The sequence below is a fragment of the Lepidochelys kempii genome, chromosome 25 (assembly GCF_965140285.1).
Source record: "Lepidochelys kempii isolate rLepKem1 chromosome 25, rLepKem1.hap1, whole genome shotgun sequence".
Lineage (NCBI taxonomy): Eukaryota > Metazoa > Chordata > Testudines > Cheloniidae > Lepidochelys > Lepidochelys kempii.
This window is the reverse complement of record NC_136404.1, coordinates 7,306,623-7,328,437: the sequence shown is the minus strand read 5'-3', so window position 1 is coordinate 7,328,437 and position 21,815 is coordinate 7,306,623. Positions and strand designations below refer to the sequence as shown.

General features: G+C 53.2%; 1 protein-coding gene across 1 annotated transcript in view; it reads left to right on the top strand.

Moving 5' to 3' along the window:
- LOC140903395 (unconventional myosin-Vb) overlaps positions 1-21,815 on the top strand; it is a 74,703-nt gene that overhangs the window by 1,413 nt on the left and 51,475 nt on the right. Inside the window, 1 exon segment of the mRNA XM_078850626.1 lies at positions 19,835-19,991. Coding sequence (XP_078706752.1) covers positions 19,835-19,991 — 157 coding nt within the window.

Here is a 21,815-nt window from a genome sequence, read left to right as displayed (position 1 = left end):
CTGTTGCAATCGTTTCTGTCTTTAATGCGGCAAAACAATGGTTCTTCTTCCAGTGCTTGCTCATGTCCATTCCACATTAGATGTGTGTGCTCGCCACATGCGCCAGTGCTGGTAGTTTATCTATCAGCAGTATCCGCAGGGGAGCAGCTCTGGCGTCCTCTGGAGTGGCGCCCATATGGCATGGTATAAGGGGCACTGCTGGCTCCCCCCACCCTCATAGAATCCTCGAATCTCAGGGTTGAAGGGACCTCAGGAGGTCATCTAGTCCCACCCCCTGCTCAAAGCAGGACCGATCCCCAACTAAATCATCCCAGCCAGGGCTTTGTCAAGCCTGACCTTAAAAACCTCAAAGGAAGGAGATTCCACCACCTCCCTAGGTAACGCATTCCAGTGCTTCACCACCCTCCTAGTGAAAAAGTTTTTCCTAATATCCAACCTAAACCTCCCCCACTGCAACTTGAGACCTTTACTCCTTGTCTTGTCATCTTCTACCACTGAGAACAGTCTAGATCCATCCTCTTTGAAACCCCTTTTCAGGTAGTTGAAGGCAGCTATCAAATCCCCCCTCATTCTTCTCTTCTGTAGACTAAACAATCCCAGTTTCCTTCTTGCCGCCAGTGACGGTGCTGGAAGGTTCATTGCTCTTGCTAGCAATGCTTAGGCTTCGTTGGTATGAACTAGAGTTCTTGTAAAGTTGGTGCACGTGAACAAACAAGAAGGAGTATGCTCGTTGGCTCTCTGGGACCTCTGCATCGATCACAGAATCCATCTGGAAGCTGGTCACCTCCCCGGCATTAGGAATGCCCTAGCAGATCTCAGCAGGGACTTCTCCTCTCACCACGGGTGGTCATTCCATCCGGAGGTGGCCTGCATGATCTTCCAGAGGTGGGGAACTCCCCACGTAGATCTGTTTGCCACCAGGTGAACATTGGTTTTGCTCCTGGAAGGGCCTGAGCAAGGGCTCCCTCTCCGATGCCTTTGTCCTGTCATGAGCCGAGGGTCTGATGTACATGTTCCCTCCCATCCCTCTCATCAGCTGGGTCCTAGTGAAGATCAACAGGGACAAGGCATAGGTTGTCGTGATCACCCCTGTGTGCCCTTGCCAGCACTGGTTCCACACGTTCATGAACATGGCGGTGACTCCTCCCTGGCTCCTTCCCTACCATCTGGACCTGCTGTCACAGGATCATGGTTGGCTCCTACACCCCAATCTCGAGTCTCTACACCTCTTGGCGTGAATGCTCAAGGGTTGAACCCGGAGGAGCGTACCTTCTCGGTGGAGGTCCAGCAGGTCCTCCTGGGAAGTAGGAAGCCATCCACGAGACTAACTTACCTGGCCAAGTGGACAAGGTTTTCCCACTGGGCATTGGCGCGTGGCATTTCTTCCTCACGTTCTTCAGTGCAGTCCATCTTGGACTGCTTACTGCAGCTCAGGACCCAGGGTCCGGCGCATTCTTCCATCAGAGTGCACCTTGCGGCCATCTCCGCGTTCCACTAGTCGATCCAAGGTCAGACGGTCTTTTCTCACGGCATGACCGTCAGGTTCCTGAGGGGTCTCGAGAGGCTTTACCCACAGGTACAGGCCCCTGTCCTGTAGTGGGACCTTAACCTGGTCCTCTCCAGGCTCACCGGCCCACATTTTGAGCTGCTGGGCTCCTGCTCCCTTTCCTGTTTGTCCTGGAAGGTCGCTTTCCTGGTGGTGGTGACGTCGGCAAGATGAGTCTCGGAGATTAAGGCCTTGACCTCAGAACCACCTTACACAGTGTTTTATAAGGACAAGGTCCATCTGCGGCCCCACCTGGCCTTCCTGCTGAAGGTGGTATCTTCCTTCCACGTGAGCCAGAATGTGTTCCTACGTGTGTTCTGTCCCAAGCCGCACAAGACTGCTGAGGAGAGACTGCATGTGCTGGACGTCCGGAGGGCCTTGGCTTTTTACTTGGAGTGTACCAAGCTGTTCTGCACATCGACCCAGCTCTTCATCGCTACGGCAGATAGGATGAAGGGCCTTCTGGTTTCTTCATAGAGGATTTCCAACTGGATCACCTCTTGCATAAAGACCTGTTATGAGCTAGCAAAGGTCCCACCACCGCCGATCGTCAGGGACAATTCGACTAGAGCACAGGCGTCTTCGGTGGCCTTCCTGGCACACATCCCAATCCAGGACATCCATCGAGCCGCAACGCGGTCCTCGGTCCACACGGTCCTGGCTCATTATGCCATCACTCAGCAGGCCAGAGACGTCGCTGGGTTCAGCAGAGCTGTATTACAATCTGCACAGCCGTGAACTGCTACCCGCCTCCACGGGAACAGCTGGGGGTCACCAAATGTGGACTGGACATGAGCAATCACTCGAAGAAGAAAAGACAGTTACCTTTTCCAAAACGGGAGTTCTTCGAGATGTGCTGCTCACGTCCATTCCACAACCTGCCCGCCTTCCCCACTGTCGGAAGAAGGACCTGAGGGTGGGGGGAGCCGGTGGCGCCCCATATACCGTGGCATACGGGCACCACATCCGCTCCCCTATGGACACTGCTGCGGGAAAAACGGGGGGCATTGGTGCACGTGGCGAGCACACGCGCCCACTGTGGAATCCCTCCCCTTGCTGCCTGACATGCGGTGACCTGCCTGACATGCAGTGAACGGTGCTGAAAGTGGCTGTAAATATGGCTCCTATCCTACTCAGCAGCTTTCCTCTCTGGCCTTGGCTCAGTGCTGCAGATTTCACGGCTGACAATAACTTCTTGCTACAGCTGACTCGTTAGCCCTGCAGAGCCACTCCCGGTGGGGGCTGGGATTTATTTGTGAACGGTGTCCAAAGGAATTAGACAGCTAAGGCCCATGGAAACTGGGTGCCTGAACCCCTTTGCAAATCCTAGATGTTGTCTAGTCTGGATCCTGAAGTGGCAACAGAAGTGTGACCTCAGCTCCAAATGCAAGGTCAGACCTGGCCGTGAGCAATGACTGCAGCTGGTGGCATCTCTCGTGGTGCTGAGGCCTGAATCAGGAAAGGGCCCAGCTTGGCTTTCACATCGCAGACTGAGTAGGCAATTAGCAAAACTCCCCCTCTGCCTTTTGAAATGCTCTGAACTGGTTATAAATAACGGAGATGCTATGAGCGCAGAGCCTGATAGCCGAATGGGCCAGGCCCTTACCTTCAACCGGCCAGCGTTTGTCCGTTTGTCTGGCACCCAGCAACTCTCCAACGCTGCGTCCCATCGATTCCAAATGTCCAGGGAAGGGTCTAGTCCTCAATGGGCGTAACCTAGTGGTTCTGATTAAAATCAGAGAAGCTGAGAGGTAGACATGGCCCCACTGAGCCCCTGGCAGCCGCTTAGCAATCCCAGCAGCTGCTACTGGCTCTACAATGCTCTCTAGACCAAAGAACCAGTTGGTGGCAAAATTTCACCCTGTCCAGCAGAACAGTACCCCTCGTCTCGGCTCTGCCCAGGCCCAAATCAGCTTAAAATGTTGACATCCGGAAAGAGAAAGAAAGAATTAGATTGGTGAGGAGATATGGGGGCTCAAACTCCTTGGTGTGGCTGGGAAGGACCAAGAAGCCCTGGTGAATGGCAGAAAGGGGGCCCCTGGTATGGGGGGGTACACAGAACCTGTGGCATGAGGTAAGTGGGGTTGCAGGGCAACTGGGGAGACCTGCCAGCTCCAGTTGGTCTCAGGAGTCCTGCCTAGAGACGGCAGCAAAGCTGCCTGGGTGCTATCCAGAACAATGCAACTATGGGGAGCAGATGGACAGTGGGCCAGGGAGCTGGTCTGGCCTGAAACACAGGGAGAGACAGCCCTTGCTCCTTCCAGGTCCCACCGACTCTAATGAGAGCAAGGCCAGGCCCTTGCTAAGAAATATGTTTGGGGGGGTGGTGTTAATATTGTAAAGTACCTCTAGAGCCCCCAGTTCTTCATATGTCAGGGTCGAGTCCTGGCTGGCTCAGGGGCTTGGCTGTCTGCTCTAGATCCTTTCCTCACTGGTGCAAACGCAGAGCAGGGGGTTCCTGTCCTCAGGGAGAGGGTGTGCACGGAGTCAGTCTGGCATCCCGGGGGCCAGGGCCCACGTAATAACCGCCCCAGCGGGCACCAAGGCCCAGCACCTCAGCGGTATTTAGCCACCTAAGAATGATTGATTTCACTGGGCGTTAGGTGCCTACAGACCCATGAGGACCTGAGTCTAGGTTGCTCCCCTTTGCTGTCAGTCTCACCAGAGAGGCCAAGGTCTGTCTGAGCCATGGAGGCAGAACCTCCAGGGTCCCTCCAGGTCACTTGTGAGCTCTCGGGCAGGGATAGTCTGCCTTTCTCCAGTGCATTGAATTGAGCGTGGGGCCCTACTCGCCTAAGATGCAGACGGGGCCTGGGGGGTGGAATCTCACTCTGCCACAGCCTACCACTAGGCTCTGACACAGGGTTTCTCCAGCCGGGCTGGCACTCAGTTTTACATGGGAACACGCAGGAAAATTAATCGGAATAAATTTTTAAAGTGGATTCATTAAAATGCATTAAATCCCTATGTGGACACACTCATTTAGAATTAAAGTGGCCTAGATTCGGTTTAGTGTAATTAACTTTGGAAGCAAATTAAGATAAACTGAATGAAAGCTACTTTAAATCTGAGTAAGTGTCTGCACAGGGATGTCACGCGGTTTAACCTCTCTACTTCAAATTCACCTTTAATTCATTCAGATTAATTTTTCTGAGCGGCTCTGCATGGACAATCGCTTTTTACCAGTAGCTAATTTTTACCAGGCTTTTTTTGCTATTGGAAAGTGTGACAACCCCCTTTGGAATTTTTCCCCCCCGCTTTTCTCCCTAGCTGAACATGTTGCTATTAATGGCATTTCGGTCCAGGGTCCGCAAACCCGCCTACGTGATTTGTTAACGAGATACATGCTGCTGACAGCCCCTGGGCAATTAGCGCTTCATTATTTTTGCATCAGAAAATGTCTTTATAGGCTTCCTGTTGCAGAATTTGTTCACATAAAAAAAGGCAACGTTTTAATCTCCCCGATTATTATGTTGCACTAAACCTTCGGCGCATGCTGGATTAATGGAGCGTTTGCCTTATATAATTGTCAGGACCAAATTATACTGAGCCACGGAGACCAGAGGGGAAGGGAACGGGTGTCCAGAGAAACAGCCAGCCCAGTGTGGGGCAGCCGGGGTGGACGGGGCATGGGCTGGAGGCAGCAGGATCTTTCCTGTAAAATGACACCTTATGCTCTGTGGGTGAAACTCACTCAACACAACTCCTCAAAAGTCAGGTGGACCTGGGGCCGTGTTGTTGTTGTTATGGCAGGGCCCAGAGGCCCCAGCTCAGAGCAGGTCCCCCATTGTGCTCAGCGCTGTATACAGAAAGGCAGGAGCAGAAGACTGGCCTGGTGGTTGGGGCAGATCGCAGGTCTTCGGTGACCTAGGTGCAAGCCCGTTCTCGGCCACAGAGTCCTCGTGTGCCTTTGGGGAAATCACTTAGCTGCTTTGTGCCTCAGTTTCCCCTCTGTGCCCTGGCGATAACAGCCCTGCCCTGCCTCCCAGAGCATGGTGAAGCTAACTACAGTATGGGCTGTGAAAGGCTCAGATCAGCTTGGCTGGCCTTGTGCGTCCCTCTCCCTGCGAGCGCCACTTTCACTGACCCACAGAAGGTGGGTCTGGACTGTGTCCCCCTCGCTGCCTCTCCGGAGCAGCTTTTCCGCTAACCCTGCAGGCGTCCCGCTGTTCTCACCCAGGGCAGGGCAGGCTGCCCTGCGGCTAATAAATCCCCAACCTGCCCCCTGGCCAGGGAGCCCCACACCCTGTTTGTTTCATCCACCCAGTGCACCCGGCCTGACCCCGGGACTGTGCTCTCTGGGGCAGGGGCTCTCCCCTTTGCTCCTGGGCAAAGCGCCCAGCACAGGGGGGCCCTGCCTCTCAGGGTGGCCGGTGGCCCCAGGGATGCAAATCGCTAGAATAAGCTCCAAAGGCCAAGCGGAGCCTCTCCCCACCTGCATCTGGCACCGGGCAGCCGGATCTGGGGAGAGACTTGGGGATGTGCTCGGGCGCCTTGGCCCTGCAGGGCCCCCCCCGGCCGCGATGCCCCCCCCTCCCCCCGCAGGGCCCATCCCCGCGGTTGCTGGGCGCACGGAGCCGGCCCCGGGGGCGGGTTAATTGGCGATTGATGCCAGGTGCACGCGGCCCCGTGCAAGGCGCGGCGCGCGCTCCACCCTCCCCATAAGCGCCCTGGGCAGCCCGGCTGGGGGGGTCTTTGCACCTGCGGCGTCTCCCGGGGCCCGGCCCAGGCTGCTCGGGGCCCCCCCTCGCCATGGCTGCAGGGGAGCTGTACGCGCAGGTAGGTGCCGGCCAGCGGGGGGCTGCCCCAGAGCGGGGGAAGGGCTCCGCGAACCCCCGGGGCAGCTGCAGAGCCCCCGGGCAAGGTGTTACTTGCACCCGTGGTGCCGCAATTTCAAGCGGGGTGTGCGGGGAACGAGCAGCTGGGGGCTGCGCCAGGGATCCCCCGGCGGGGCGAGTCCTTAAACAGGCCCTGCCTCCAGGCGGTTCCCGCCTCTGGGCTGAGCCCCCTTGGCTCCATGTTCCTGGCAGGCTGAGGGCTGGGTGCTTCAGGAGGACTCCGAGTCATGCAGCTGCAGCTCCCCGCAGGGGCGTCACATGGGCCCCCTGCAGCGCTCCCCAACTTCATGGGCCTCTCTGGGGCTGGCAGCCCGGCTGCTGTTTTCATGCTCCTGGAGATGTAGGGCTGGAAGAGGTCCCCTCCTCCAGCCCCCTGCGCCGAGGCAGGACCATGTGAACCGAGGCCGGCCCTGACAGGGGTTTGTCCAGCCTGGTCTTCAAAACCTCCACTGATGGGGACCCCACAACCTCCCTGGGGAGCCGGGTCCAGAGCTGGCCTAGCCGTAGACTTTCCCGAACGTTTAACCGAAACATTGTGGCTGATTAAGCCAATTACTTCTTGTCCCAGTTTCAGTGGCCAGGGAAGACAATTGCTCACCATCTTTTTATAACCGCCCTTAAGTTTTTGAAGACTGTTACCAGGGTCCCTGTCCAGTTGTCTTTTCTCAAGACTAAATGTGCCTTTGAGGCAATGGCTTTGGAGCCCTTTTAATAGTGGGGGGCTGAGAGCCAGCCCCCTTGGCCCTGTCCATGCCCCCCACGGCTGGGGCTGGGAGCAGTGCCATGTCTCTGGGAGGGGGGGATCCGGATGGCGTAAGGGGGCAAAGGCTGGGGGCGGGCACTGGGCCAGGAGTGGAGCCCTGGGCCCTGAGCATGGAGCAGGGCCCCAGGCATGGGGCCAGGGAGCAGGGCAAGGTCTCCAAGAGCAGAGCCCTGGGCATGGGACCGAGAGCCCTGGGCGCACGGCCAGTGGCTGGGAAGTGGGGCCGGCAGCCAGGACACCGGGGCAGGGCTGGCGGCTCGGGAGTGGAGGCCTGGGGCCAGTGGACCTGTGTAACCTCTGCGCACACACGCGCGCTGCTTGTTTCGACGCCTATGATCTGAGGTCAGGTTTTCTGAACTTTTTATCATTTTTGTTGCTCTCCTCTGGGCTCTTTCCACAACTGCCAGACTCTAAGCAGGCTAAAATCTCCTGGATTGGCTTCAATAGAGCCTGATTCTGGGAGACTCCTGGCGAAAGCAGGAGGGCTGTCAACCCGAAGTGGGGGTGCTGAGCGCCATTGACCCAAACTGTAAACCCTGTATATGATCGAAACCACTTCAAGCCAGGGGGTGCAGCAGTGCCCCTAGTTCCCTCACCTATGGAGGGCGTACAGTTTCTTTCATCTTTCTCTGGCTCTTAATGTATTTAAGGAACCTCTTATTCCCCCTTATGCCCCTTGCTAGGTGTACCTCATATCGTGCCTCTGTCTGTCTGACTTTTCACCGTACGTACTTGAGCTATTCTTTCATAGAATCGCAGAATATCAGGGTGGGAAGGGACCTCAGGAGGTCATCTCGTCCAACCCCCTGCTCAAAGCAGAACTAATCTCCAATTTTTGCCCCAGATCCCTAAACGGCCCCCTCAAGGATTGAACTCACAACCCTGGGTTTAGCAGGCCAATGCTCAAACCACGGAGCTATCCCTGCCCACCCCATGCTCCTCCTTATCAGTTTGGCTGCATTTCCACTTTTTGTAGGATTGTTCTTTGGGTTTTTTCTCAGGAGCCATGTTGGCCTCTCATTGTTCTTCCTACCTCTCCCTTGGATTAGCATGGTGGGCAGTTGGGCCTTTTCTCTCCTCGAGAAGCTGCTGGCTTTCCTGGGCGCTTTTCTTTCCTACTCTCTGTACTCCCTCCTGCTCCAAAGCAGCTGAAAGCTGCTCTGGTCCGGACAGTACCGGGGAGGCCGAAGCTGGGGCGTGGCACCTTCCTGCTGCTATCCCTTCGGCTTGCTGGATGGCATGTCAGGACCAAGGGCTGATCCCTGCGTCACTGGGTGGCTGTTGGGCGTCTCGCGTTGGTCTGTTACAGGAGACTGTGAGACTTGACACTTGCTTACCGATCTCCACTGTAAAAGGTTTACGCTTCAAACGTCTCCTGGCTTAACTATGTTGGTCAGTGGGGTGGGGGCAGCCCCCCCCGCAGGACATTGCTACGCTGATGCAACCCCTAGTGTAAATACCGCTATGCTGCCAGAAGAGGGGTAACAGTATTTGGGATGCTGGTGATCCTACCCCAGTGGAAAAACTCTTGTTGGCGTATGCTGTGTCTACACTTGGGATTACCCCGGTGTGGGCTCTGTAGTGTAGACAGAGCCTCCCGAGCCCCCATGTACTCTCTCCACAGCATTACTAGGGGTGGGCATAGGTGGCAAGGAGCAGGCAGTTACAATGATCTGCCCCAGCCCACCCACTAAAACATCCCAACGACGCCCTAAATTGGAGCCCTGTCCCTGTCTCTCTGCTGTCCAAAGTTGTCCGCACTGGGAGGCGAACAGCAGCATCCGGCTTGCACTAACTGGCAGGTGAAAAGCTGGGATGGCAATGAACGTTCCCACCCATTTCATCCCAATAGCCTAGAACTGAAGAGCCAAGTGACCTGGTCCTAGCTCCTAACATCCAAGTCTCCTGCAGAGGGAGGGCTGTGGGCAAGGCGCTGAGCCTGCTGGCATCAAAGGCATGACCTTCAGCACTGGCCCATCTGATCTGAAGTCCCACAGGCACAAATTAGAAGTCTGGCCCTGTTGCTAAAAGCATTCCACGCATGAGCCCTCCCGCCAGCCCCTCCTCGGTGTGGGCTGCCCTGTGTTCCTCCCCAACCAGCAAGCAAGGAGACTGGCCACGCTCTATGCTGGCTTTCCTGTAAATGTTGCAAGATATTGCATTACAGTCTCCTAAATGCAGTGCGCTCTCGACCAGCTTCTGCCCTGTGGGAGGCTGGAGTCTCTCGTTCAGACCCCGAACTCGGGAAGTTCCTCTTCTAGAAGCATTCGGCACTCAAAATATTTCTCTCCCACTTCAGCATCCTTCCCCCTGAGCTTGGGCAAGCGCCCGGGTTTGCTGCAGGCTTGTGCTGAGCGCTGGGATATCGGCTCTTGCAAAAAAGCTAGCCCCTCGTTTAACATTTGTTGAACGCTTGGCAATCGACTGAGCCCTCGTCTCTGGGGAAACTGGCAAACCGCAAACGACCACGTGGCTGGAGTGTCCGTTTCACCCCATCCCCCATCTTTTAAACTTGCTGGAGACACTCAAGTATCCAGAGACAGTTATTGCTCATCACCAAGGAGCGGATGCTATTGAAACTATTCTGACCTCCATCACCTTTACAGGCACGAAGGAATTCTCTGCCTCGGAGTGGGTCCCCGTTTGTGCTCTGTGTGGGAGCTGGCTGGCCAGATGTCCTGTCCAGCTGCTATATTGCATTGCAATGGCTAAAATCCCTCAGGCACGCCCCTCCTAGTACTCTGCCATGGGGATTTTAAGGGATGGTTAGTGGGAAAGGAGATGGGTTAATGGGGTCAGGAGTAGGAGTCTACAAGGCGCGCTCACAAAATGTGAACCGTGCTATGGAACCTACTGGTGCAAGGGATCACGGGGGTGAGAGGTGCCTTGTGAGCCAGATGCCAAACAATCCTTCACCCTCCCACTAAGCCCCTGACTTCCTCTTGTCCAGACTTGTGGGGGGAGTTAATGACCAAGCTGATGTGGCCTGGGGTGGCAGAGGTGGCTAGAAAGCAAGGATGTCCTGGTGGTTGGGGCACTGCCCTAGGACTTGAGAGAAGCATGTTCCATTCCCAGCTCTGTCACCGACTCCCTGTGTGACCTTAGTCAAGTCACTTTGTGTCTCAGCCCCCTATCTATGCAGTGAGGATAACAGGGCTGCCCCGCCTCCCAGGGGTGCTGAGGATAAATACACTAGAGTGAGGTGTTCTGATACTACAGTAATATGATGGAGGTAACTAAGTACCTAAAATAGCTGGGTGTAGAGCAGAGTCTGGACAGGAGCCCAAGGACTTCCTCCCCCTAAATTTAACCCCCCCCCCCCCGCCTCCCGAACACGTGGCAAACTCCAGGCCTTGGTGGAGCATGTAAGTGTCTGGGGACAGTGGGTCTGTTTGCAGCTGAGATACAGCTGTTCCTTGCAGTCTGCTGGCCAAAGCAGAATGACCAGTGCCACAAATAAGCTGCTGCCTCTGATAACTCGGTGCAGTGTAATTCTGGTGACTCGGGATGCTCTGAGTCTCTAGGAAGGCCTGTAAGGTCCTCTCTGGCACGGTACAGTCTGGTTAAGTTACAGCCTGGGCTTTTTGACAAGCCTTTGCATTATAATTAGGGCTTCCAGTTGTTGGTCTGAGGCCATCTGTGGTTAAAGAGCCGGGGGCGTTGTCTGAGGCAAAATCCTGCTCTAAGAAAATCCTGTGACCATCCCGGACACTGCTAAAACTGCACATCTGAAGAGTCCAACTTATTTTCCCCCATTACTGTGGCCTGTTCAAATGTCACAGAAATTGGACAGTAAACCGAACCTTCAGTCTCCCCTCCTGATTCTCATGCATTCGCTCACTGCTGCAATGTGACCTGCTGCAGTTTTGTAAAAAGTGTCCTTAAAGTCTAGCTGCTCTGAGTGGCTTAGACCGAGGGCTTTAGTGTTTCTGGGCTCAGCTGTAGCCTGCAGTGAGGGGGAAAAACTCCAGTGTGGAGATCTATGTAACCCAGCCTGGCATTCCTTCAGGTCCTCTGATGCTCTAAGCTTGAGTTGAGCCACACAGGAGCCCCTCCCTTTCAACCATGTGTTCTGGTAGATCTAGCTAGAGTTTGGGTGCCTTCCTTTCCCAGTTTCAGCCACCTCATCAAATTGTGAGGCTTAAATAAAAGCAAAACGGTTGGCCCAATTTAGAAGAGAATTGTGCAAAAGGGAACAGTAACTATGGCTATGTACATCTGGCTGGGTAATAGGACCGAAGCACGGGTAGGTGGCCTCAAATCTTGTGTTAAATGAGATGGAAATGCTACCTAGACGCCTGATGCTATTGTCTTTGTCCCATCTTAAATGCTCACAGCCTTTCATCTGGGAATTCCACCGTGTTTCCCAGAGCTTCCTCGGACCTCCCAAGCAGCAGCAAACCCTCTATCACCCCCATGGGAAGTGAGAATGAGTGCTCACATGATGAATGTACCATTGTTTGAGTGATACCTGTGTTCTTTGAGGCAGCCTATTCTTACTCAACCAGAACTCTCACCACAGAAAGGCCTATCCCAGAGCTGGCAATTGGTGCATGTTGGCCCATGCACAGCCATGGCTAAAGTTTCATAGAACGTGACTTACTATCAGAAAAATTCAAGGGATGAGGAGTGAAGTCGTCAGCTGATAGAAAGTGATATGTGATGATATCTTGCAAAATTGGTGGGGGAGGTGGCAGGGGAGCATATAAACCCAAGAAAAGTCTGCGGGGTGGACATCTGTCCCCTGTGCCCCCTATTGAATGACACTCCTGCTTACTATGTCCCATCCCAGCAATTACAAAATACTGATGCCTATTTGAGGTTTTTCTTCCTTCCATCAAATAAATAAATATATGCCCAGCAGCGGATTCATACACGTTAGTTCCTTTTTGAAAACTTAATTACCGTGCAAGTGCAATTAGACCCTGTGTCCAGGCCAGCGTGGATTGATTTTTCCAGGCTGGAAACATTGATTTAAATAATAGATTTTAATCTTGTTTTGCATTTGTTCTTTTCAGTTCCTTTCCTAAAGAAAGATTAATCCTCACTGGTTGGTAACTATTAGAATATGTTGATTTGGAGGTAAATACTAACCAGGAGCAAATGCTATCACTATACACATTTATTCAGATTCTTCACACTTATATTTTTGTTAGAAAATGGTGAATGATGCATTTCTTATTTACTGGAGGACTGTTAGTTTGTTGCTTGTGATTTTGTGTCCAGTTGTATTTGGATGGAAATTTAATTAAATGCGCACACCGCATTTTCAAATTTTGTTGGTGAAATAAAAATAGGGCTGGATACGTAAAGGGGGGAAGTTTATCAAAGTATATAGTTTGCATTTTAAAATTTTATTTTGATTTAATTCCTCAGTTACTGAATTGAACTGATTTCTGGTCACCATTGTCCTTCAAGGATTTAGAAGTCGTAGATTTCATCCTCTCATCTAGTTTTTACTCTTAGAGTGGAAGACAAGCTTTCCTGTTCTTTCTCCCCCCCCCAACTCCCAGTTGGTTTCTTACCTTGGCGTGAACTAGTCATTGAACTGAACTAACTGAAGTGAAGAAAACCCTTTCTCTGCACCTGCAGAAGAGACTATTGCTGTCAAAAGCTGGTTCAGCTAACTCTGGTACCAGGTGCTTAGCGAATGACTTCCATAAGTTCACTTTGACAACTTGGCAGCTGACATGTACTGTTTAAATAACTCCCTTTGTAATTGATTATAGTTAGCTTAGACCTTAGCGTAGGTTGTCATAACTTCACATTTAATTTTAAATAGGTTTTGATTTTTAAAAATAATCATGGGGTTTTTAAAGTTTGGACTAGGGCGGGTAACTGCTACATGAAACGAGCAAAACCTGGAGCTCTGACTTTGTATAGCAATTGTACCCAGCTTGAGCTGTTATAATCTACAACGAGTCAGTCTCTTGAGCAATGATGGTTTACAATTGGCATATTCACTCCTGCATCTCAGAGCATGTCCTCATCTTAGCACTGTCTAAAGCACAGTCCCCGTCCCCCCCCCGACTGTTCTTTGCTGTATTGGGGCAGGGGGATCGGTGGTGCAGTGCTGAGCTGAAGTAGGGAAATGCTGCACGCTAGATCAAGGGACTTCTTGTGATGTTCAGTTTTGTTGAACGTGCGTAACTCTGCCAGACCCTGGTTGTCAGGGGGCGGGATTGAACCTTGAAGCTTCGTGTGTGAGCCTGTACTGCATGAGCTGAAAACCGCAGGCTCTTGGCTAAGGCTGTAGCAGACTCTATCTCTAGATCGAGGTGCCGTGAGAGAGGGACAGAGTACCACACCGAGCAGGCATGGGTTACACACATGCAACTCCACTTGAAGGCTAGAGGAGAAGTGGGTGCTCCTCATCTCAGACCTGCCCCAGGACCCCAACGCTTATGGGCTTATCTAGACTGCAAGCTGGGGTGTGAAGCCACAGCTCTCCAGTGGGCCGTGCACTAAATGGCCCCATGGACCTTGCTGCTGTGTGCTAAAAATCCCCTAGTGCACTTTGACCTGCTCTTGTTTGAAATGGGATTAAAAGGCTTCGGCCAAAATGGTTCGGCTGTTTCCAGGAACAAGCTGAGGGAAAACTGCTCCTTGCCCCTGTCTGTTTTTGTTTTTCGATTTATTTATATACTGACAGTCTCATCGCGAAGTTCTGGTCCGGCTGCTTTGCAGCATGGGCTTGAAATTTGGCGTGAGTTTGCGGGGGGACACCATGGTGTCAGAGGGACCTTTTGCTGCCTCCATGAAGTGCTCAAATGGGCAGAACCACAAACCTCTGAGAACTTAGTTTGTTCGTGCTCGCTCTTGTTCGAGATTGGCGGCTCCGATTGTCTGCCCTGATCACGGGCCAGTTTGGGGCCGAGCAGGACTCTCCCTGCAGTTGCTCCTCCTGGCACTGGAGGTACACCTACACTGCACTTGAACCCACGGCTGCCCTGTGCCAGCTCACCTGGACCTCCAGGCTAGGCTGGTGCCTGAGCTCGGACCCTGTGCAGTGGGAGGGTCCCAGAGCTTTGGCTGTAGCCCATGCTCAGAAGTCTACACGACATGAAATAGCCCCGCAGCCCAAGGCCTGCAAGCCTGAGTCAGCTGGCATGGGCCAGCTGATGTTTTTAACTGCAGTGTAGACAAACCCTGGGGCTCCAGTCACTAGAACCAAGAGCTGGGGAAAATCTCTTCTGTGCTCTTTGCCCCCTGCAAACAGCCTGGTTGAAATGCAGAGCAGGGAAGTGGGCTGCAGGACCCAGTGGCGGGGGTCAGAAGGGCAGGGTGGGGTTGGGAACAGGAGCCAGGGATGGGACAAGCTGAGGGCAGGGGTAGCAGGGGTTGAACTGCCAGAGCACATTCCCCTCCAATACGACCAGGAATTAATCCAGAAGCTTTTTCAAACAGCTGTGAAAGCCAGTGGTAAACTGTTGCCATCTCCGGCTAGTGGCTGGTCCATATAGGAAATCTCCATTAGCTCTAGTTGGGGCTGTGTTAAGTTGCATAGGTAGCCAAAACTCTGGCACTTCCCAATTTTGAAACGGTTACCTTTGCAACCTAAATATTTTCAGCGTAGGGGTTTTGGATCTAATGCCATACACTTCTGTGTGGTTAGAACAGCTGTTTTTTTAAAGTCATCTTGATTTAACTATTCACTGCTTGTTTTGTTAACATTTTGTTAACACAGGTGTCTTGCACGCTGCAGAAACACTTGGTCTGAGCCAAGTTATATATTTTGCTGATTTTGCAAATCTGTGAAATTTGCAGCCCCTATTTCTAGCAGCAGGCAGGCAGGAGCCAGCTGGGAGCATGATATATTACTGGCCTTGCAAATCTAAAATAGACCGTGTAACTTATGTTATTGTGGGGCTTCTGCATGGGGCTAAAACTCCTCCCAGAGCCTGTCCCTGAAAGCTGGGCCATATGTATTGGGAAAGAAGCTTTCCTTAGGCTGCAAAAGACCTCTGGCTTCTCTTATGAGGTGTTAATCTGTGCGGGTAGATGTCAGTTTTGTAGAATTTCTGGGTGGCAAGTAACATAGCCACACTCATTTCTAATATCCAAGGAGAAACTTACTTAGTAGGAATTTTTGTTCAGAATAAAGAAGTGGGCTATGGTGACTAGAGGAGGGGATGATTGGAATTTCTGCTCTGCCGCTGACTTCTCTGGCCCTGATTTGCCATTAGCCTGCACTCTGTGTATCCCGTTCATCACTGCCCAGTACTCCATATGCCCAGATACGTCAGGCCCTCAGCCTGCAGTTCCCCTTCTGTAAAATGGCGTGCTGGGACGCCTTCCATGGAAAGCTCTCTGCTATAGAAACGCAGATGTATTTGCTCTTCAGATGGGGCACTGCATCAGGTCTTGGTGTGACGGGGTGGGTCACAGAGACCCCTGGGGACTGCCACCTGATGTGCTGGGACTGCCTCTGAGCCCATTTTCCCTGGCAGCGTGGGGGGCTTCATGCCCTGCCTTGTGTCTGTGAAGTAGCTGCTGTAGGGAGGAGCCAGGAGGCATCCTTGTCTGACCTCCTGCATAACACAAGCCATAGAACTTCCTGGACTAATTTCTCTGAACCACGAGCAGATCTCTTGAGAGCAGTCAGGATTTTTGGAACTTCCAGTGATGGGGGAACCCTCCCAACCCTTGAAAAATTATTCAAGGGTTAGTTATCCTCACTGTTCAAAACTTGTGCCTTATTTCCCGTCTGTCCAGCTTCAGCATCCAGCTGCTGGATAGTGGTGGTCGTTTCTCTGCAAGATGGAAGAGCCCACTATCCAGTCTCTCCACGTGGGTACTTGCAGACTGATCGAGTCACCCCTGAACCTTCTCTTTGTTAAGCTAAGTAGATAGACTCAAGGCTCTCATTCACTCCAAGGCAGGTTTTCTAACCCTTTAATCATTCTCATGAACCCTCTCCAAATTATCAACATCCTTCTTGAATTGTGGTACCAGGACTGGACACAGGACTCCAGCAGCTGTCGCACCAGAGCCAAATACCCCTCCACTTGAGATTCCCCTGTTTATGCATCCAAGGATCCTGCTGGCCCTTTTGGCCACAGTATTGCACTGGGACCTGGTGTTCAGCAGCTTACCTGCCCTGGCAGGACTGGACATGAGGTGGCTTTTGAAAACGGCCACAGTTGGTGCCAACAACTCTTGGAAAGGATTTTAAGAGAATCCCTAAATAGAAGGGATTAGGAGATCTCATGTGGAGGGTGCAGACTCTCACCTGTTTAGCGCTGGGGCTTATTCCAGAGGAAGGTGAAACTTCTGGTGCTGGCCACAATCCGAGACTGGATACTAGACAAATGATCTGGTCCAGTCTGACTGTTCCCAGGTTTCTAGCCTAAAAAAGTCCATGACAGATTCTTCTTTCATGGAAACTTCTAACTGCTTTCTTTGAGCTTGTGGGCTTCATACTGCAGGAATCCCTTGACTGCAGGGATCCCAGGGCTTGAGAAAGCCCTGGCTGGGATGATTTAATTGGGGATTGATCCTGCTTTTGAGCAGGGGGTTGGACTAGATGACCTCCTGAGGTCCCTTCCAACCCTGATATTCTATGAATCATGCCATCCTTTTCTGGAAGAAATCTTCCCCTCAACCACCCCTGTACAGGGAGAAGTCAGCAAACCAGTAAAGTGCCTGAAACCGCTATGGCTTATTGCTAAAAGCAGCCAAGTCAGCAGGCCATAAAGTGGCCATGTAGCAAACTCAGCTTGACCAAGGCAGGAGGGGAGGGGGTTTTGAGTGCCACAGAAAGGGCAGCTTGACCCCGTGTCCTTCCTGCTAAGAATTGTGTTGAGGTTGCTGATACATGCATTTTAGAAGAGCAGGATGTGCCCCAGGAATGTCTATTGGGGTCTCAAGGCTGCAGACTCTGGGGAAAAACCCACACCTGGTTAATCAATAATTAGGAACCTCTTGCTTAAGCAGTTTCACTGGTCGCTTGACAAGTTTTTTCTTTAAGGGGCATGTCATTCTATTACTAATGTATAAATAAAGTTTGAGGTAGTGGGACGCTTGGGGACTGGACTCTCCCTCTGGATGCATCTCGTGTTCCCCGCTGGCAGATGGGCTGCCGCTGTGCCACTCGAGAACCACGCTCCGCTTCAGGAATTATCGAGGGTTGGGGGTGTTTTACTAACCTGCTGCAGACGTGTGTAAGTGTTTGAGACTAAGTAAGGTTTTAGCTTTAAGTGAAAGCACTCGTGTTGTCCTGTTTGAGCCAGCCGTCGGTCGGTCGGACAGCCGTCTCTCCCCTGACTCATTTCCTGACACCACCTCACGGAGAGTAAAGGTTACAAAGAGCTTTGGGTTGAAACAACCCCGGGTAACCCCCCATCCAACCTGCTGATCTTTCTGTATTAGAAAATGGCAAGAACTAAACAGTCTTTCCTGGGCCTCACTGAAAGCCTGCGTGCAATTCCCTTACAAGGAGTAAGAGCTTATGGCTGAAAGGTGAATGAAAGATGATGCTATGAGAAATTAGAGTAATAAATTGATAACATATAGATGAATCTCTTATAATGACCTGCTTGATACTAATTGGTCTCTTCTATGCATCAGGGGCTCCCCTGGGGCAATACAAGCTGAAATGAAACTTGTGGGCTATTTTAACGGTGCTTTTCTGAGGTTCAGATGGGAATTTTTGTTTAGAACATGTCTCCCAAGTTTGAGGGGACCCCCCCCCGCAAGCAAATGCTGGCACAAGTGTGCTCAGGACCTAAGGCAGGGCTGGTATTCTAGCAGGTGTCTCCTTTCCTTGTGGTCCTCCAACCCTAGCATCTCTTGCTAACTGAACCTGGAGCGTTGCTCTGACAAAGAGCCTGTTGCCAAATCTAGGACTTGCATTGTTGCCGTTTAACGCGCCTTAGTGAACACTGTCTAGATATCGAGTGAGGTTTGCCTGAAACCTGGGGGAAGAGAATCAGGCGAGTGTGCTGTAAAGAAGTCTTCTCGGCAGGCAATCCAATAAAACTGGAAAAGCTGCAGAAACCAAGGAGGCAAATGCAGGGGTGACCCTTGCCACGCAGGAGAACTAAGCTGCCTAACCCAGAAACAAGTGTGGCTGGTTCTTGTTGCTTTATTGCAAGCCTTGCAATATTTGACCTCCTTAAAGCCCCAGTTCCTGGAATCCTGGGAACGGAGGAGAATCTCCGCCTTTCTTTTCAAAGTGAGTTTCTAGCCCTTATGGTTGCAGAGAAGATTGAAAATGTGACCAAAAGGCAAATAAAAAGCCCATATCTATTTAAGAACTCACAATCTGGGGGGCCTGACGCATGCCTCTGAATGCAGTGTTGTAGCCGTGTTGGTCCCAGGTATTCGAGAGACAAGGTGGGGGAGGGAATATCTTTTATTGGACCCACTTCTGTTGGTGTGAGAAACAAGCTTGTGAGCATACACCAAACTCTTTGGGGCTGGGACAGTGGAGGTCAGTGAAACTGCAAAACAAACACTAGAACTTTTCTCCTCTCAAACCACCCAGTTGGGTGCGCGCCAGTCCAAGGCAGCATTTGACAGCGGGGTGCTGCAGTCTAGCAGGGAGAGGCTAAGTCGCAGCTGCCTTGGCAGACCCTCTGCTGGGAAGGCAGCTGCTCAGATGTTGGCACATGAGAATTTCAGGGCCAAGTCAGGCCCCAGATCTGAGCTCTGATTTTAAGAGAACCCAGAGGCCTGTCTGTTCTGTGCTCTTGGCACAATCTCTGACTTTAGCCACTCCACAGCACTTCCCATGGCCCTTCAGTCCCACATGTCCATCTCCCCAGGTGACTCCCCTTGGCAGAACAGAATCCAGGAGTCTGCATTGCAGTTGTACATTGGCCATTGCATGTGCTCAGGCCTCTGAACCATGGGACACTGCTGCGGTTGGCCCAGGCTGCTTGGCCGTTCCTCCTTGGGGGAGAGGTCTGTCTGAAGTGACTGGCTTGGTTCCCTGCAGGTGCTGGGAAGGGCTTTTGTATGCAAACTGGCAGCTGGGGAGAGGGTTTCTTCATGGGTTGCAGCCTGAGAGCTGGTCCTTGCTGTTCCCCAGTGTTGTAAGAGATTTGCCCCGAGAGCCGGTCATGGAGCAGGTGGCTTCCCCCACCTGAGTGGATGCAGAAAGTGCAGCCCCTTGGCTCATGCCAGATGGATCATCTGGTCACAGCCGGCAGGGCCGACCCTCCTGCAGCCTTGGCCAGCCAGGGCGTGGGAAGGGTGCAAAGCTGGGCTCTTATCCGTGTGTCATTGGTAGCTGAACTGAGCTCTGAGGGGGCATTAACAGCATGGAACGAAGCTGTGAACCACCAAAGTTTCAGCTGCCAGAGCCCTAAGGACAAAGCCAATGGAAGAGGCTGAATGTCCTAGCCTAAGCCTGCCAGGTGAGCGCTTCTCCCACTGGCTAGTTCTCGTCCCCTCTCCGCTGCAGGAACTCAAGTGACTGCTACCATCCCATCCCCTGCCCTGCCAAGTCTCCCTGTGCCACCTTCCAACCCCAGAAATGGCCAGCGGAGAGCACAGCTGGGATCCCAAGTGACTTGTAGCTGGATGAAGAGGTCGCCTCTCCATACCTTGGCACCCCTCCACTCATTCTCCCACGCCACCTCATTCAGCCTGGAAGGGTGAGGGAGGTCTGCACCTGGCACAGCCGCCAGGGGAGGGGCTCAGCAGAAGAAGCCCTGTTTTTTCCCTTGTGTCTGATGGCAGCTGCTTGTCTCGTTTCTGTGCTTCCGCCCCCCTGCTTTTCCTGTAGGGCACCCGGGTGTGGATCCCTGACTGCCTGGAAGTCTGGAAATCTGCAGAACTGACCAGGGGCTACGAGGAAGGAGACGGCTTCCTCCATCTCCGACTGGAAGATGGCTCGGTAAGGCAGGGAGCCTTCTGGCCTTGCGGGGCTGAGTAGGTGGTACCCCCAGCCTTCCCCTAACTCCAGTGCACAGGGCAGGGGGGGGAAGACTGTGTTCTAAGTTACTATAGCTCCCTGGGGTGGGAGCAGTCCAAGATCCATACCGTTGGCCAGTGCAATGCAGATGAGTGGGCACTGACCGGGTCTTAGTTTGGGTAAATGGAAACAACCGGGGCTGCTGTGGTCAGGGGTGGAGCTCTGTCCTACGGAGGGTCAGTTGCCTGCCCAGTTGGTCTGCGCACTGGCTGGCAAAGGCCCTTTCCTTGGGTTGGAAATGGCTTCTGCAGAGCTTGGCAGCAGACGGCTCTCCTAGGGCTGCCTGGAGCTCCATGTCCTGCTGCGACTGGGGGGCTGGTGCTCGGGCAGCTTCCGACAGGATGGGGAGTGCCTGGTCTCCTCACGGAACCGGCGTCTGTCCTCCAACCCACCCCCAGCGAGCGCGTTCCCCTCTGCCAAGCACGGGCGCTGCTCTGGCCCCCCGCCCCTTGCTGGCGATGCCTAACGTGCCCGTGTACTTCAGGCGGTCGCAGGAAGGTCCCCGCCTGGCGTTGTTCTCACTACATCAGTGTACACGAGTGCAGTGCGGGCGATGAGGGTGGGTTTGGAGAGCGAGTTCACCCCACTGCAGCAGCTCCTGTCCTGTGGGGCTGGGCCTGGCTCTGGGCATTGCACCTAGCGCCCGGGCTCGCACTACAGTGCCGCTCAGATTTGGCCTGTCCGCCCGTCCGTCTCCAACTGCGGAGGGGTGGCCCGGCCAAACGCCTGTGGCATTGGGACCCCGTGCGCCAGGTTGCAAAGCCCCCTCTGCTTGTGGGGCCGCCTCAGACATGTTTGCTGCCATTTCCAAGCTGTCACCGACTTGATTCAAAGTCACCACTTCCGTGACAGAATCGTAAGTCTGGCCGGGCAGCCTGGCCGTGCCCAGGACAAGCCATAACTCTGCCTGGCTTCACCACCGCAGGGTCACCGCCAATGGCTTGGAGGCTGCTCAGAGGCTTCTGGCTTCTGAGCTGTAGCAAGTGCCTCAAAGCATAACTTGGATGAAGCAGATGCTGATGACTCGTGGCTGGGTCCCTACCAAATTCATGGTCAATTTCACGGGGTCCTAGGATTTTAAAAATAGTAAATTTCATGATTGCAGCAAATTAAGTCTGAAATTTCAGGATGTTGTAATTGTCGGGGTCCTGACCCGAAAAGGAGGGTTTTTTAGCAATACTGCAGCCCCCTGCCACCCTTGCATCTGCAGGGCTGCTGGCGGGGGCTCTGCCTTCAGAGCTGGGCGGCTGGAGAGCCGCGGCTGCCGGCCAGGTGCCCAGCTCTGAAGGCAGAGCCCCCGCCAGCAGCCCTGCAGATGCAAGGGTGGCCTGGTACAATATCGCCACCTTTCTGCGCGGCTGCTGGCCAGGCGCTGCCTTCAGGGCTGGGCACCCAGCAAGCAGCTGCTGCTCTCCAGCCACCCAGCTCTGAAATCAGCACGGAAGTAAGGTGGCAATACCGTGACCTCCCCCAAAATAACCTTGCGATCCCCCTGCAACTCCCTGTTGGGTCAGGACCCCCAATTGGAGAAACACTGGTCTTCTCCGTGACACAACATGTATAGTATTGGGTAAAAGCACACAAAAGACCAGATTTCACGGTCAGTCGTGCTTTTTTTTTTTTCATGGCTGTAAATTTGGTAGGGCCCTAGTCATGACTAACTTGGGCTTCCTCGCACCTGTTCCTCGCACACTGGTATGCAGGGCAGCAGCCCAGCCTGCTCATCCGTCCAGCCTCCCCGACTGT